Here is a 17,034-nt window from a genome sequence, read left to right on the forward strand (position 1 = left end):
TGTATTTACGGTTATATGACGTCAGACATGGTTAAAGACCACACAGATGTTGAGAGAGGAAACCCGCTTTCGCACTTCAAGGGCTACGCTTTTTGATTAGCAGCAAGGAATCTTTTATATGCATCATCCCACAGACAGGGAAGTACATACCTCGGCCTTTGTTACACCAGTTATGGAACACTGGCTGGAACGAGAAATAGACCAATGGGTCCAACGAGGGGGATCGATCATAGACCGACCGCGTATCAAGCGAACGCTTTACCACTGGGCTACGTCCCTCCCCTCGATATATGTGACCGTCCAGTATGTGGAATATTTGTCATTGTAATGTTGGTTTTGGGTTGGATTTTTTTCACAATTTTTGTCTGGACAAAACGTGGGGGAAATCTACGGGTAATTAAAGTTAGGTTATTAACTATCTGGACACAGTACTGAATACTCGTACATTTTATTCCTTTCATTTATTATTTATTTCATTATGTTAAATTTACACAATTGGATTTGTTTCGCTTCTGCCTTCATTAAACAAATCCATAAATATCAGATATATATCGCAATACATACTGCAATACGGTTTGTCGTATCGCAATATATCGATATACGGTTTTGATCGTATCGTTGCACCGCTAGTAACCACACATGCAATGACTCTGCTTGGCCTATTACGTGTAGCGGCCTGGATAATGCATCACAGCTGCTGATACAAGATGATACCTTTTTTGTTCATCAATTAACAACGGATTAGATGTCGCCGTTATATTCTTTTGATATCGGTCTGACACGGGATAATGCCCTGTCTTTGAGCAATTGGCATCACCGTTCCTGGCGACATAAATAGTAGGGCCCTAAATGTATAACCCACTACCGAATACACTGAACCATCTATTACCGTGTGTCACACTGTCGTACCCTCATTTAAATTTAATTATTTTGATAGTGGGATATCAACCATGAGTTTGCTCAATTATTTTTCCCCGGGGGGAGGGCAAAAGCAAAAACGGAACAATGACGATGGATCACACTTGACAAAAAACCAAACGTACAACACGACAAAAGACTGAAAGTTACAACATGATTTAAGTGTTTGTTTTATTTTACTGTTATACTTGTTAAGGTGTAACGTTACAAAAAATTATATAAAAATCCAGTTATAATTGATCAGGAATTTGGGCTAGTGCTTTATCTTGGTGGGCTAGTGGTTTTCACAAACCCACTAGCCCTGTGGCTAGTGACTTTTGAAAATATTTGTCATACTCTGGTAAATGTCGTAGTAACGACGGTCGTTGTAACAAGGTCTGACTATATATATATATATATATATATATATTTCGGTTGCTGGTATTCAAAACTTGTGGTACCATATTTCAACCATTTCTCAACTGAAATAGTGCCAGAAATGGACACACAAACCAAAAATGTATAACCTACCATACTGACTAAATCCTGATTGAAGTACTTGTAATATTATTAACAAAATAAATCTTCCAATGACAACACAAACAATGTGCCCACCATTTTAAATTTGCTAATTTGCTAGAGGGAAGCAACTCGCCCTGCATATTAAGAAAAGTAATTGATTTAATGTGCACCCTGCACTACCCAACTATTTGTTGCCTCCCCCAATATTTTGTCAAGTAATAAAGATGATGTTAGTGAAGGTTATTTGTTTTAGTAGTTGGGTTTTTGTGAAGCACGCATGCGTTTGTATCTATAGGCAGGGTTTTATCAGCTATGTTTCTGGACTCCGATAATCGGCAACAATCCCCATCAATCCACAAAGGTCATGTTTTTTATTCCTAATTTTTGAGTAAAAAATATCCAATCTGAATGTAAATAATTTCCATGTTTTATTATTATATAATAAAGATAGTTTGAAAATGATACCACTAGAGCACATTGATTTAGTAATCATCGGCTACTGGATGTCAAATATTTGGTAATTTTGACTTGTAGTCTTAGATAGGAAATCTGCTATATTTCTCCATTAGTAGCAAACAATCTTTTATATGCACCATCACACAGACAGGATAGCACATACCACTGCCTTTCATATATCAGTTGTGGTACACTGGCTGGAACGAGAAATAACCCATTGGGCCCATCGACGAGGATTGATCCCAAACCGACCGCGAATCAAACAAGTGCTTTACCAGTGCTTTCTCTGCTAGTGTCTTATACTATCACAGGAAGGGTTTTTCTTTTTAGGGGGAGGGGTTCCGTCTGAATACCCCACTGAGGCTAAAACAGATTTTTACAGTGCAGAATTGGGGAACTTGTATTCTAATCCCCCTCCCTGCCAACCAATCCAAACGATGCAATGCCCCTAACTGTGTAGGTTTTGTTGGAGCAGGAGGTAGCCGAGTGGTAAAGTGCTTGATGCGCTGTTGGTTTAGGATCAGTCCCCGTCAGTGGGCCCAATGGGCTGTTTCTCGTTCCAGCCAGTGCACCACGCACGACTGGTATATCAAAGGCAGTGGTATGTGTTACCTTGTCTGTGGGATGGTGCATATAAAAGATCCATTGTTACTAATTGTGCCTATTTAAAGGCATATTGTCACAGATCACTGACCTATTTAAAGGCATATTGTCACAGATCACTGACCTATTTAATGGTGTAACAAAGTATTACCTGAACAAAAATAATTCGATTGTGTCCCTAAATGTAGTTTATTCAACCTTCTTCATAACCACCATACTCCATTTATTAATAATATTTAGTAAAAATAATAGAATTTTGGCAATGGTCCATAATTCAAAAACTATAATTGCCGAGAGGGATGACAATGATTTCACTCCATCATTGTTCAGTTAAGGTGATGCGATAGCTCGATTTGGTTTCCAATAATTAATGTAATTTTTATTTATTATCCATTTTTAGAGAAATAAGGTCCTTAAATCTGTGACAGTATGCCTTTAAGACTATATGTCAAAATTACCAAATGTTTGACATCCAATAGCTGATGTTTAATAAATCAATGTGCTTTAGTGGTGTTGCTAAACAACACAAACTTCATGTAGGTCTTTTTTATGCGAGGGCTTCTAGAATTTTTATAAAATCCACTGGCCATGGGATCAGTGATTTAAAAGATTTACTAGCCACGATTAAATATTCACTAGCCCTACTTCACTAAATAATGGTAATAATCAAATGTGTCACCTAAAGAGGGAGATGCAGCTTAAAAACACTAACATTGGGCATGGCAATAGTAGTTATTTACTAGCCCAACATTGAATATCACTAGCCATGGGAGTGGGGCTACCATAATCTAGAAGCTCCGTCGGGCATGTCAATAGTAGCTATTTACTAGCCCAACATTGAATATCACTAGCCATGGCAGTGGGGCTACCATAATCTAGAAGAACCTGTTTATGCAGAGACAGGCATGAGACCTACATTGACTTGAGTATGCTCTTGACTCGTAGTCGACAGCAGTCTCTGCAGTGATTGTTCCATGTTCATGAATATCTGTTTTAAGTCTATTGGTTAACACAGCATTTTGTTCATACAGCCAAACCTGTGTTAAACAGGTACTAAATGGAGTATCAAACAGTGGTCTTTATTGACAGTCGGCTGCTTATTACAGGTCCATTTATACTATATTGGATGATTTGATAGGATAAAAAGGTGGCTGTTTAATATAGGTCAGTTTGAACTGTTAGATGATTTGAGAGGATAAAAAGTGGCCTCTAAACACAGGTGACTGCTTAATACAGGTCAGTTTGAACTGTTAGATGATTTGAGAGGATAAAAAGTGGCCACTAACCAGGTGACTGCTTAATACAGGTCAGTTTGAAATGTTAGATGATTTGAGAGGATAAAATGTGGCCTCTAAACACAGGTGACTGTTTAATACAGGTGGCCGGTAGAGCGGGTTTGACTGGATTAATAATGTCTATAGTGTAATGTATGTTATTAAAAAGGTTGTTTTTGCCTACACTAAACACGGTTGTAGCTGCACATACATGCATGTATAATTAAAGGGACATTCCTGAGTTTGTTGCAATATTTAAGATGTTATCGACAAACAGAGATGTTTTGACGACCGTAATTGCATAGCAAATACATTTTTCTGCATAAAATATTAGTAGCTGTATAGTAAACGTATTTCTGGTCGTTCTAATATTGGTACTAGGTTGAATTTTATTTTCTAAAAATGGTTTTTTCGTACGTATGAAATTATTTGAAGACAAAATCCAGTTTGGGCTTCTTACAAATATTAAGATGACCAGAAACACATGGAATATAGAGACGCTGCTATTCTAAACAAGAAAATATGTTTAATATGTAAGTTTAATTGTCGAAATATTTTATTACTTGGAAACATCTTACAATGCAGCAAACTCGGGAATGTCCCTTTAAACACCTACTTGTAAGAACAGCAGGCTTTGTAAACTTCGGCTCTATATATCCATCAATCCGTCCATCCATCTGCCCATTCACTTGTCCGTCCATCCATCCATCCATCCATCCATCCCACCCACCCACCCAAACATAACCAGGGCCCATATTTTCAAAGTTATCTTAGCCATCGTAAAACCATTCCAGCCAGTGCACTACGACTGGTATGTCAAAGGCCGTGGTATGTACTGCCTTATCTGTGGGATGGTGCATATAAAAGAACCCTTGCTGCTAATTGAAAAGAGTAGCCCATGAAGTGGCGACAGCATGTTTCTATTTTCAGTATCTGTGTAGTTCTTAACCATATGTCTGACGCCATATAACCATAAATAAAATGTGTTGAGTGCGTCATTTAATAAAACGTTTTTCAATTTTTTTGTAAAACCATAGTAAGATATGCTGCCATCATGTCACTATGGTGTGTGCTGTAGTGAAATCACAGCTGAGAACGATTTTACGGTTTTCTAGCACAAAGATTGCCTTTGAAAATATTGGCCCAGTACTTTAGGTTGCACCAACGACTGGTATATCAAAAGCTGTGGTATGTACTACCCTGTCTGTGGGATGATGCATATTAAAAATCCCTTGCTACTAATCGAAAGGAGTAGAAGTGGCGACAGCGGGTTTCCTCTCTCGATATCTGTGTGGTCCGTAACCATATGTCTGACGCTATATAACAGTAAATAAAATGTGTTGAGTGTGTTGTTAAATAAAACGTTTCTTTCTTTCTTTTTTTGAGGTTGCACCAAAGTTGAGGTGATAAAGAGTATGCCCATAATAAGCAAGCTCAAATTGCGTACAAACGTGCTAACTTGAAAACATTTCACCTCAAAACCACTGGCGTGTTGATTAGTAATTATTGGATTAAAAATAACTTGAAATGCACTTGTGAGTATATACACCTCTTATCCAGCTATCAGTAAGATAACTGCGCTAAATAGACCTTGGCCGTTGTTCCCAACTTGGTGAAATCTAAACACCTGATAACCTTTAAAGACCCATCTATCCATATATATATTATAAATCAGAGGCGGATCCAGTGGGGGGGGGGGGGGGGGGGGGGGGGCAGGGTTATAATTTTATTATATAATCTTTTTTTATTTTTTTTACAATCCCTCTCCAAATATCCCCCAAAGTTCCCTTGGCATTCCGCCTCATGTCAATGGGGCCCCCCCTAAATGGATTTTCTGGATCTGCCACTGTAAATATGCATAGTTTCTGTAATATTTACTAAAATATGAATTCTTTTTGTTTCAGATTATTTGGCAGAACCGCCAGTTTCTACCTTGAAGAAAAAACTACAAGCTTTTAAAATTCTGCCATCTAGGAAACACACACAATGAGACTGCACAGAATCATCACAGTTAAAATGTGAGATCTGTGATGTTAATTTCATTGGAAATCAAGGTTTAAACAATGCAGGATGGCAGGTCTCTGCAGCTTCAGTTGGTTCCGTGGTCCTTGTAAGCTGTACCCAGAGGAGCCAGGTCTTATGTACTTAAGGATGATGCAGAATTCATTTAAAATTGATATATTATGTCGCTCAGAAAATCTGTAGGTTTATTGTGATATAAGAGTGATGGATATGGAACAGAGGAACTTTATTTATGCATAATTCTGATGAATAAGAACTGTTCTACAAGGTTGTTTTAAAACTGATATATTACGTCGCTCCGAAAGTCTGTAGACGTATTGTGATAGAAGATTGATGGATATCGGAAAAAGAGTAACGCAGAAACTTTATTTATGCATGATGCTGATGAAGAAGTGTTTCATACGATCGTTTTGAAATAGAAACAAATCTCTCGATCAAGTTTGTGTAGATGTATTATGATAGAAGACTGATGGATATGGAAAAAGGTGCAACACAGAAACTATTGATGCGTAATTCCATTGAAGCAGATGTTTTTTACAAGTTTGTTTTAAAATTTCTACAGATTGCTGGATCAAGTCTGTGTAGATTTATTGTAAAAGAAGATTGCCGAGTTTGAGAGATGGTGTTTAGAGAAAGTTTATTTATATCTACTGATGATGATGACGCAGAAATGTTTTATAAGATAGTGTTAGAGATGATGATGCAGAAATGTTTTATAAGATAGTGTTAAAATTTGATACAACGAACTTGGAAGAAGTCGGTGTGGACTTATATTGTGATAGAAGATCGATGGCTGTCAAGACAGGAGTACCAGGGAAATTATATTTTAAAAGTTGATCAATAGAAGACACTTGGAACTGTGTGTAAACTTATAAGTTTTGACATTAGAAACAAATTTCTCGATCAAGTCTGTGTAGATGTATTATGATAGAAGACTGATTCATTTCGAGAAAAGTCTTGTGCAGACGTGTACGTTTATTTTATGAAAGAAGATTGATGTCTTTGGAAAAAGGCATAACTAGGAAATTTATTTAACAACTTGATTCAAAGTCACATGTGATAGAAGAAGATCGACGGATATGGAAAAAGACTTGATTCACAAACTCTGTTTCCGTGTGATTAACACGGCATTCAGATAGCAGAAGATAACAACGAAGGTCTGTGAAACCTGCATACAGCCTTGTGTCAGAAGATTTAAAAAATATATATATATTTTTTTTTTTCTCCGAAATAGCCAACAGTCATCAGTGACGATGAATTTCGAGGTTGAAGAGATTCAGGTGATCGAACTGTCGATGATGGACAAACGGAAATACTTCCCGCTCTCGTTCGTTAGCGGTCTGTATATCCGCAGCCTGCTGTACCCGTTGTCCCTCATCAAGACGCGACTGCAGATCCAGAAGGGGACGAGTCTGTACAGCGGGACGTTCGACGCCTTCGTGAAGATCGCGCAGTCGGAGGGGGTCGGGGGGCTGTACCGCGGCTTCTGGGTCAGCTGCCTGCAGCTCGTCCCGTCGCTGGCCTACATATCGACGTACGAGTCAATGAGGGTTTACCTCAAGACGAACACGGCCTGTAGCAGCAAGCTGAGAGCGTTCTTCGCAGGTAATTCCATAACTAGACGAACACGGCCTGTAGCTGCAAGCTGAGAGCGTTCTTCACAGGTAATTCCATAACTAGACCAACACGGCCTGTAGCTGCAAGCTGAGAGCGTTCTTCACAGGTAATTCCATAACTAGACCAACACGGCCTGTAGCAGCAAGCTGAGAGTGTTCTTCACAGGTAATTCCATAACTAGACCCACACGGCCTGTAGCTGCAAGCTGAGAGTGTTCTTCACAGGTAATTCCATAACTAGACCAACACGGCCTGTAGCTGCAAGCTGAGAGCGTTCTTCACAGGTAATTCCATAACTAGACCAACGCGGCCTGTAGCTGCAAGCTGAGAGCGTTCTTCACAGGTAATTCCATAACTAGACCAACGCGGCCTGTAGCTGCAAGCTGAGAGCGTTCTTCACAGGTAATTCCATAACTAGACCAACGCGGCCTGTAGCTGCAAGCTGAGAGCGTTCTTCACAGGTAATTCCATAACTAGACCAACGCGGCCTGTAGCTGCAAGCTGAGAGTGTTCTTCACAGGTAATTCCATAACTAGACCAACGCGGCCTGTAGCTGCAAGCTGAGAGTGTTCTTCACAGGTAATTCCATAACTAGACCAACGCGGCCTGTAGCAGCAAGCTGAGAGCGTTCTTCGCAGGTAATTCCGTAACTAGGCCAACGCGGCCTGTAGCAGCAAGCTGAGAGCGTTCTTCGCAGGTAATTCCGTAACTAGGCCAACACGGCCTGTAGCTGCAAGCTGAGAGCGTTCTTCGCAGGTAATTCCGTAACTAGACCAACATGGTCTGTAGTAGAAAGCTGAGAGCATTCTTCACGGCCTGTAGCAGCAAGCTGAGAGCCTTCTTTGCAGGTAATTCCGTAACTAGGCCAACGCGGCCTGTAGCAGCAAGCTGAGAGCGTTCTTCGCAGGTAATTCCGTAACTAGGCCAACGCGGCCTGTAGCTGCAAGCTGAGAGCGTTCTTTGCATGTAATTCCGTAACTAGGCCAACGCGGCCTGTAGCTGCAAGCTGAGAGCGTTCTTTGCATGTAATTCCGTAACTAGGCCAACGCGGCCTGTAGCAGCAAGCTGAGAGCGTTCTTTGCAGGTAATTCCGTAACTAGGCCAACGCAGCCTGTAGCAGCAAGCTGAGAGCGTTCTTCGCAGGTAATTCCGTAACTAGGCCAACGCTGCCTGTAGCTGCAAGCTGAGAGCGTTCTTCGCAGGTAATCCCGTAACTAGACCAACGCGGCCTGTAGCAGCAAGCTGAGAGCGTTCTTCGCAGGTAATTCCGTAACTAGGCCAACGCGGCCTGTAGCAGCAAGCTGAGAGTGTTCTTCGCAGGTAATTCCGTAACTAGACCAACGCGGCCTGTAGCAGCAAGCTGAGAGCGTTCTTCGCAGGTAATTCCGTAACTAGACGAAATGTGACAGAATCTTTTCAAGGCTAGCTCTGGGTGAGCAAAACATTTCGCCAAATTGTCTATTAAAATTTTTAAAATGTCCATTATTACCTGAAATTATTTCGCCAAATTAAAATATAATTCGCCAACTGCTTTCAAAATTCGCAATTGGCGAGTGCCAGAGCTAGCCCTGCAGTTTTTAAGTTTTGTAAGGCCACTAAAATTTCTTCTCTCTCATAAACCACTAACCAACTAACCCACAGTCCAGGACAGACAGCCCAGATAGCTGAGGGGTGTGTCCAGGACAGCATGCTTGAACCATAAATGGATATAATTAAATAAAATTAGCTCCACTATTACATGTGGATCTAACAGCAGCCCATTGGAGCTCATGTCCAGTTGACCTTTCATTCGATCAAACAGAACCTTACTTGCAAAATCATGCCAGTGATTTGAAAAGAATTTGAAAACATTCGGGATAATGCCGAGGGTATACGAAATGATTCGGGTGAATTATGAAGTATGCCGGAAATTAATTGCAATATAAAATTTTATATAAAATTCGTTTCAAGACGGAAAAAAAAAACCCGTGATAGTATAGCCATAAAATCTGTTTATTCTAGTATACAATCCACAGTTTATTACTGCACTTTTCCCCCTGTTTTTTTGCAATGTTGAAATAGACCAACAAGTTTGCCTATTGCATTAATAGTCCGCCCGATATTTTTAGAATTTGTATGCTCCCAAATAACGCTATAAAAGGTGAAGTGTAATTGGACGATATTTAAATTGTTATTTATAGATGAAATGTCGTCTGGACATGGGAGTCCATGCAATGCTGTTAGGTCTACCAGGGTAGACCCAGTAGAGCTAATTTTAATCAGATTGGATATAAGCATGAAAATAAGTTGAAATGAAATGAAAACTAAGTTCAGTCTTGAACATGCTTTGAAAATTAAGAGATACAGAATTTTATTCTTCACAGGTAATTCCGTAACTACCGGTAGCCAAAATGTGATGGAATCTGTTTTAGTACCACCCTGACCTTGTTTTAAAAATTATGAGATGCAGAATTCTATTCTTTGCATGTAATTCCATAACTAGACAAACAGGCCCTGATCTTGCCGGCGAAATGAGCTTTTTTTTGTTGTCTGCTCAAGTTGCTGAGTTATTAGCAATAGTGATAAGTCTGGATCTGTTCAGATTTCAAAAACGAAATTACGCCATGTACTGTGACCAGTCGAGCGTTGTTAATCCTCGTCCACATTCAGTTCAATGATGCCAGAAAATACTACCGGTAATTAATACTTCAATTTTAACACAACGGCACATATTCAACTACTTAATAATATCACGTTTTTAATCAAACATATAGCTGTATAACATATAACATATTACCGGAAGTAGTATGTCATATCGAAATATTACGATTTGAAGCGAGTATAAAATTCTGAATTTAATTTTGTTTTTAATTTAATTTTAAAATCAATTTCCATGAACATTTGAGGTGTTTCCAGTCATCCTGGCATTTGTAGTAGCGTAAATTACATTTTATACATTAATCCATCCATTCATTCATTCATCCATTCTTCCATCCATTCTTCCATTCTTTCATTCGTCATAGGTGGCACAGCGTCCATCGTCGGCCAGACACTGACAGTCCCGCTGGACATCGTCAACCAACACCTCATGTTGCTAGGGCAACGGGCGAACCGGAACCGGTCGGCGAAAAGTCCCGATCTGGCATCGTTACAGAAACTAAACATTTCCGACAAGGTGAAACACGAACGGTTCGGTGCTGTGTCGGCGGTCATAAGGGAGGTCCACCGCAAGAACGGCCTGCGAGGATTCTACAAGGGCTACTTCGTGTCCTTGACCGTCTTCGCGCCAAACAGCGCCCTCTGGTGGTACTTCTACGACACATACTCAGGTACATGTATATATATGTTGGTCATACAGTTTTGGTACAGTTAAAATATAAAGCATCGAAAATGTTAATTATGAAAGACATTTCGTCTTCCCACACCTAAGAGAGTTTGTTTGTTTGTTTTGTTTAACGACACCACTAGAGCACATTGATTTATTAGTCATTGGCGATTGGATGTCAAACATATGGTAATTTTGACAGTCATAGAGAGGAAACCCGCTACATTTTTCCATTAGTAGCATGGGATCTTTTATATGCACCATCCCACAGACATGATAGCACATACCACAACCTTTGATATACCAGTCGTGGTGCACTGGCTGTGACGAGAAATAGCCCAATGGGCCCACCGACGGGGATCGATCTCAGACCAACCACACATCAAGCGAGCGCTTTACCTCTGGACTACATCCCACCCCCTCCCACACCTAAGAGTTTCCTTTTGTTATATATGTCGGTCATACAATTTGGTACAGTTAAAATATAAAGCAGTGAAAATGTTAATTATGAAAGACATTTCGTCTTCCATCACCTAAGAGTGGTTTTTGTTATATATGTCTGTCATACAATTTGGTACAGTTAAAATATAAAGCAGTGAAAATGTTAATTATGAAAGACATTTCGTCTTCCATCACCTAAGAGTGGTTTTTGTTATATATGTCTGTCATACAAATTGGTACAGTTAAAATATAAAGCAGTGAAAATTTTAATTATGAAAGACATTTCGTCTTCCATCACCTAAGAGTGGTTTTTGTTATATATGTCTGTCATACAATTTGGTACAGTTAAAATATAAAGCATCGAAAATGTTAATTATGAAAGACATTTCGTCTTCCCACACCTAAGAGAGTTTGTTTGTTTGTTTTGTTTAACAACACCACTAGAGCACATTGATTTATTAGTCATTGGCGATTGGATGTCAAACATATGGTAATTTTGACAGTCATAGAGAGGAAACCCGCTACATTTTTCCATTAGTAGCATGGGATCTTTTATATGCACCATCCCACAGACATGATAGCACATACCACAACCTTTGATATACCAGTCGTGGTGCACTGGCTGTGACGAGAAATAGCCCAATGGGCCCACCGACGGGGATCGATCTCGGACCAACCACACATCTAGCGAGCGCTTTACCTCTGACTACATCCCACCCCCTCCCACACCTAAGAGTTACCTTTTGTTATATATGTTGGTGATACAGTTTGGTACGGTTAAAATATAAAGCAGTGAAAATGTTAATTATGAAAGACATTTCGTCTTCCATCACCTAAGAGTGCCTTTTGCTTGAAGAAACTGTCTATGGGTAATGTGTCGCTGTGCAGTGATAGAAATAAGCAGAATGTTTCACTAGTCCACCGGGCAAGTACATCTACAAATCTACTTTTCCATCAATATTTTTACTTGTCCAAATAAGTTGTTAGTTTTATTCCAGAGCAATGACAATATTTTTGATTGCTCAAATGAAATATCATTATACATTTTAACTTGTCCACTAGCGAACCAGATTATAACTTGTCAGGACCTGTGCTTATTTTGAACACTATTGTGTCATATATATATATATATATTGTTTTTTTATCTTTCATTTACAGCTGCCATTGTCCAGTCATGGGTTCCACATTCATTAGTTCAAGCTGTATTAGATTGTATATATTTCTTTTAAAAAACCATCTATGATTATGTTTTGTTTAAGAAACCACCTACGATTGGTTGGTTCATTTTGTTGTTCTGTCACATACTGTGTATTCTGCATTTCATTGTTCAGGGTTTATCACCAACACCATCCCATTGTGTGTTCTAGTGTGTTCTACGTTTGATGATTCAGGTTGTGTTATGTTTTAAATGTTTTGTTTAAGAAACCACCTACGGTTGGTTGGTTGATTTTGTCGTTCTGTCATGAACTGTATATTCTCTATTTCACTGTTCAGGGTTCATCGCCGCTACCGTCCCGTCGTGGGTTCCTCGTCTGATGGTTCAGGTCGTCTCGGGTCCGCTCAGTGGAATTTCTGCTGCCGTCATCACCAACCCCCTTGATCTCATCCGTGCCAGAATGCAGGTAACCAACTGTGAACCCTCAGTACCCCGTAGCTGTGATGTCAGGGCAAGGTCTGGGTCGTTTGCACAATCCTAGAAATATGTCAGGAACGATTCGCCAGGTCTTGAATCGGTTACCCGTACAGGTGTGCTCCCGTACAGGGCTTACACTAGGGCCTCTACACTAGATAATAATGAGACTAAGGAATAAAGTAAAATAGCATGATGCATCTTAATTCCAGCGCTGAACATGGATGCCAAATCATGTCACTGTATTGCATTTAGAAACCGGTTGATATGTTCAGTGTTGTGGCGGACGGACGGACGGACGGCCAGTTTGAAAAGTTAAACTAGTGCATTATCATATAATTATTGTGTAACTTATATTGTTGATTATTTACTGCTGAAATTATTGTCCTACATTTTCCGTTGTATTATAGTTGATCATTGTATTCCACCTTGTACTCAAGTACTCGGGGATACCTTAGCTTACACTGGAACAAAGTTTAGTTTATCCAATTTTTATATGCCAGTCTTTTGATGGCCTTATCATAGGACTTCAAATTTTATGGGAAACACTTTTTTTGTTCCATGTCTTGTGATCGTGGGAACCCATTGGAAGCTGTTTTTAGATTCTGTGAAAACGAGTCATGGGAACCCATTTTTAATACGATTGATTTAAATTATCGCAAAAAAAATATATCTGTGTAAAAATGACCATATGTTTGACGATTTCAAACTCTTTGTAAAGTTGATTTTCGACACCCTCACGTGTGACATTCCTTTCCTCTAATCTGTCGCTGTATTGCAGCTGGTTGGGATGAGTTTTTATTAGCCGTAGTTTAAAATGTGCTGAGGTGTGACATTCCTTTCCTCTAATCTGTGGCTGTATTGCAGATGGATGGGACGTGTTTTTATTAGCTGTAGTTTAAAATGTGCTGAGGTGTGACATTCCTTTTCTCTAATCTGTCACTGTATTGCAGGTCGATGGGACGTGTTTTTATTAGCCGTAGTTTAAAATGTGCTGAGGTGTGACATTCCTTTCCTCTAATCTGTAGCTGTATTGCAGATGGATGGGACGTGTTTTTATTAGCCGTAGTTTAAAATGTGCTGAGGTGTGACATTCCTTTCCTCTAATCTGTCGCTGTATTGCAGGTCGATGGGACGAGCCTTCGCGACACCGTGCGGATTCTGTGGCAGGAGGAAGGGATGTGGATTCTGACGAAGGGACTGTCGGCGAGACTCGTGCAATCCGTCATGTTTTCCTTCTTCATCATCCTCGGCTATGAGTCCATCAAAAGATGGAGTCTCCTTGACGAGTACAAAGACCAAGTGCGGTGGTGATGTCCACTCGCTGTCGATAACTCTGTGTGAAGTCTAGTTGACGAGTGCAAAGCCCAAGTTCAGTGCTGACCGTCACTCACTGTCAGTAGCTTTGTGAACAGTCTGTTTGACGAATTCTAAAGCCAAGTCCCGTTTTGACGGTCACTCGCTGTAAATAACTCTGTAAACAGTATGCTTGATGAGTAGAGACTGAAATCTGTGGTAATGTTTGCTCGCTGTCAGTAAACTCTCTTTAATAGTCTACTTTACGAGTTCTAAAGCCAAGTTCCGTTTTGACGGTCACTCGCTGTCAGTAACTCTGTAAACAGTATGCTTGATGAGTAGAGACTGAATTCTGTGGTAATGTTTGCTCGCTGTCAGTAAACTCTCTGTAACAATCTTTTGACGAGTAGAAAGACCATGTTTGGTGTTGACCGCCACTCGTAAACAGACCAAGTTTGGTGGTGACCGCCACTCGTAAACAGACCAAGTTTGGTGGTGACCGCTACTCGTAAACAGACCAAGTTTGGTGCACTTGCACTTGTAAAGAGTCGAGTTGATGAGTCTAAAGACACCAAGTTTGCTGTCGACCGTCACTTGCAGTCAATGTCTCTGTAAACATTGTGAGCTTCACGAGTAGCTCTAAACAGCTTCACGAGTAGTTTCTAAACACATACCAGATTTAATGGTAATTCACAGTCCATACCTCTGTGTAAACAAAGTCAGCTTTAAGAATAGAAAGACCAAAACAGTAGTCGTTAATAACTCCAAACTGTGTAGTCGTTAGTAAGTCCAAAACAGTAGTCGTTAATAACTCCAAACTGTGTAGTCGTTAATAAGTCCAAACTGTAGTCGTTAATAACTCCAAACTGTGTAGTCGTTAATAAGTCCAAACTGTGTAGTCGTTAATAAGTCCAAACAGTAGTCATTAATAACTCCAAACTGTGTAGTCGTTAATAAGTCCAAACTGTGTAGTCGTTAATAACTCCAAACTGTGTAGTCGTTAATAAGTCCAAACTGTAGTCGTTAATAACTCCAAACTGTGTAGTCGTTAATAACTCCAAACTGTGTAGTCGTTAATAAGTCCAAACTGTGTAGTCGTTAATAACTCCAAACTGTAGTCGTTAATAACTCCAAACTGTGTAGTCGTTAATAACTCCAAACTGTGTAGTCGTTAATAAGTCCAAACTGTGTAGTCGTTACTGGAAACTGTGTAGTCGTTATTCCAAACTGTACTTGTTAAGAACTCCAAACTATGTACTCATTACTCCAAACTATACTCGTTAAGAACTCCAAACTGTGTAGTCTTTAAAGGGACATAACTCCGGATGCCTGCTGTGCGGACGAGGAAGCAGACCGTGTGTAATTTTGATTTTGTTTAAATGAATAAAACTGTTTGTAGATCCATAAAGGTCGCGACGATACTTGTCTAATTGTCAAAGACTTTATAAAAATGTATACTCAGTCTTGTTATTGTTGTGTGCGTGAGAAAACTGCTGCCCTTCTTTTAAATCTCTCCATACTTGGGGCCCCGTTTTATGAATAGAGTGTTAGTGGTTATGTAACGACCCTCCAGCACAAAAATAAGAGATCGGTTATTGGGCATCAAGTGATCATACAGCTACAGTCATCTTAAGAATGAGTGGTTATGTAACGACCCCCCCCCCGATCTGTTATTGGGCATCAAGTGATCATGCTGCTACTGTCATCTTAAGAATGAGTGGTTATGTAACGACCCCCCCCCCCCCCCCCCCCCCCCCCCCGATCGGCTATTGGGCGTCAAGCGATCATACCGCTACAGTCATTTTAAGTGAATTAGATAGTTGTGCACTTAAGGTGATCTTAGCGCTAAGATCGCTTCGTAAAATGGGGCCCTGGCCCATGGGAACATATCTCTAGTCGGGGTGGGGTTGTGGGAGGGGGGGTGGGATGCAAGCATGATTTTTTAAAATTCTTAATTTATATTCAGTAGAATAAAAAAACCAAAAACATGCACTCCCTCCCCCTCTGTTCCTATGGGCCTGCCTTTTATCCACCCGTGATAAAGGTTGTTAGAGTACAATTTACAATTGTGGTGTGTAATGGAGGGGGATGTACTAAATTATATTAATGGTGGTTTGAGAAATAAACACGTGATTGAGAGGACGTGCGTGTGGAGAGTTCAGGACGGCTAGCACCCTCGAACAGTTGACTGGTACCATCGTGTTCTGTCACATCACATTCATTTAACGTTAGGTGCAAAAACCAGTCTAGTTTGAGAGTCGACGAGCGCTCGCCGTTCTGAATGAGACTTGCGTACGCTATGACGTCATGGAATGTAGTAAACAGAAAAATCAATCGTTTTAATTATGTATATTTTAGATTTTGAATAAATTATTATTTTAAAATTTTATTGAGTTTTGTATAAAGTTCTTACTTATTTCACTCTCACTGTGTGTGAGTGTGTTTGTGACTGTGTGTGCGTCTGTGTGTGTCTGTGTGTGTCTGTGAGTTTGTGACTGTGTGTGTGTCTGTGTGTGATTGTGCGTGTGTGTAGATGTGTGTGATTGTGTATCTGTGTGCGTGTGTGTCTGTGTGCGTGTCTCTGTGTGTATGTGCGTGTCTATGTGTGTGCGTGCGTGATTTATGTCGTCTGCTCAGTGGTTATGTATCCATGTCCAAACCAAAATAAATACTGCAAATTGTTACATTTTTTATTTAGTTTTAAAAAACACTAAGGTATGATTTTGTTTATTACAATGTTTTCAAAGTAAAATTTACAGTACAAATAACTTATAGTCCGTCCTATCTTACATTTTTTTTTTTTTTTAAATTTATATATATATATATATATATATATATATATATATATATATATATATATATATATATATATATATATATATATATATTTATCATATAATATCTTACATTTTCATTGCAATCAAAGTATGTGATATTTTTCAGATCACATACTTTAAAAATTTGATAACTTTG

General features: G+C 39.6%; 1 protein-coding gene across 3 annotated transcripts in view; it reads left to right on the plus strand.

Annotated features, from left to right (window-relative positions):
- Positions 1-16,450, plus strand: part of LOC121373608 (solute carrier family 25 member 44-like) — a 19,330-nt gene extending 2,880 nt beyond the window's left edge. For 2 of the 3 annotated variants that reach the window (XM_041500305.1, XM_041500304.1), the window contains exons 2-5: positions 5,657-7,379; positions 10,393-10,698; positions 12,630-12,757; positions 13,891-16,450. In XM_041500305.1, the coding sequence (XP_041356239.1) occupies positions 7,028-7,379; positions 10,393-10,698; positions 12,630-12,757; positions 13,891-14,079 (975 nt within the window). In that variant the 5' untranslated portion in view covers positions 5,657-7,027 and the 3' untranslated portion in view covers positions 14,080-16,450. Of the gene's footprint in view, positions 1-5,522; positions 7,380-10,392; positions 10,699-12,629; positions 12,758-13,890 lie in introns of those variants that run through there. The other variant, XM_041500306.1, reaches the window with a different exon arrangement.
- The last annotated feature ends 584 nt before the right edge of the window (positions 16,451-17,034 follow it).

Source organism: Gigantopelta aegis, chromosome 5 (genome assembly GCF_016097555.1).
Source record: "Gigantopelta aegis isolate Gae_Host chromosome 5, Gae_host_genome, whole genome shotgun sequence".
In the NCBI taxonomy this organism is placed as follows: domain Eukaryota; kingdom Metazoa; phylum Mollusca; class Gastropoda; order Neomphalida; family Peltospiridae; genus Gigantopelta; species Gigantopelta aegis.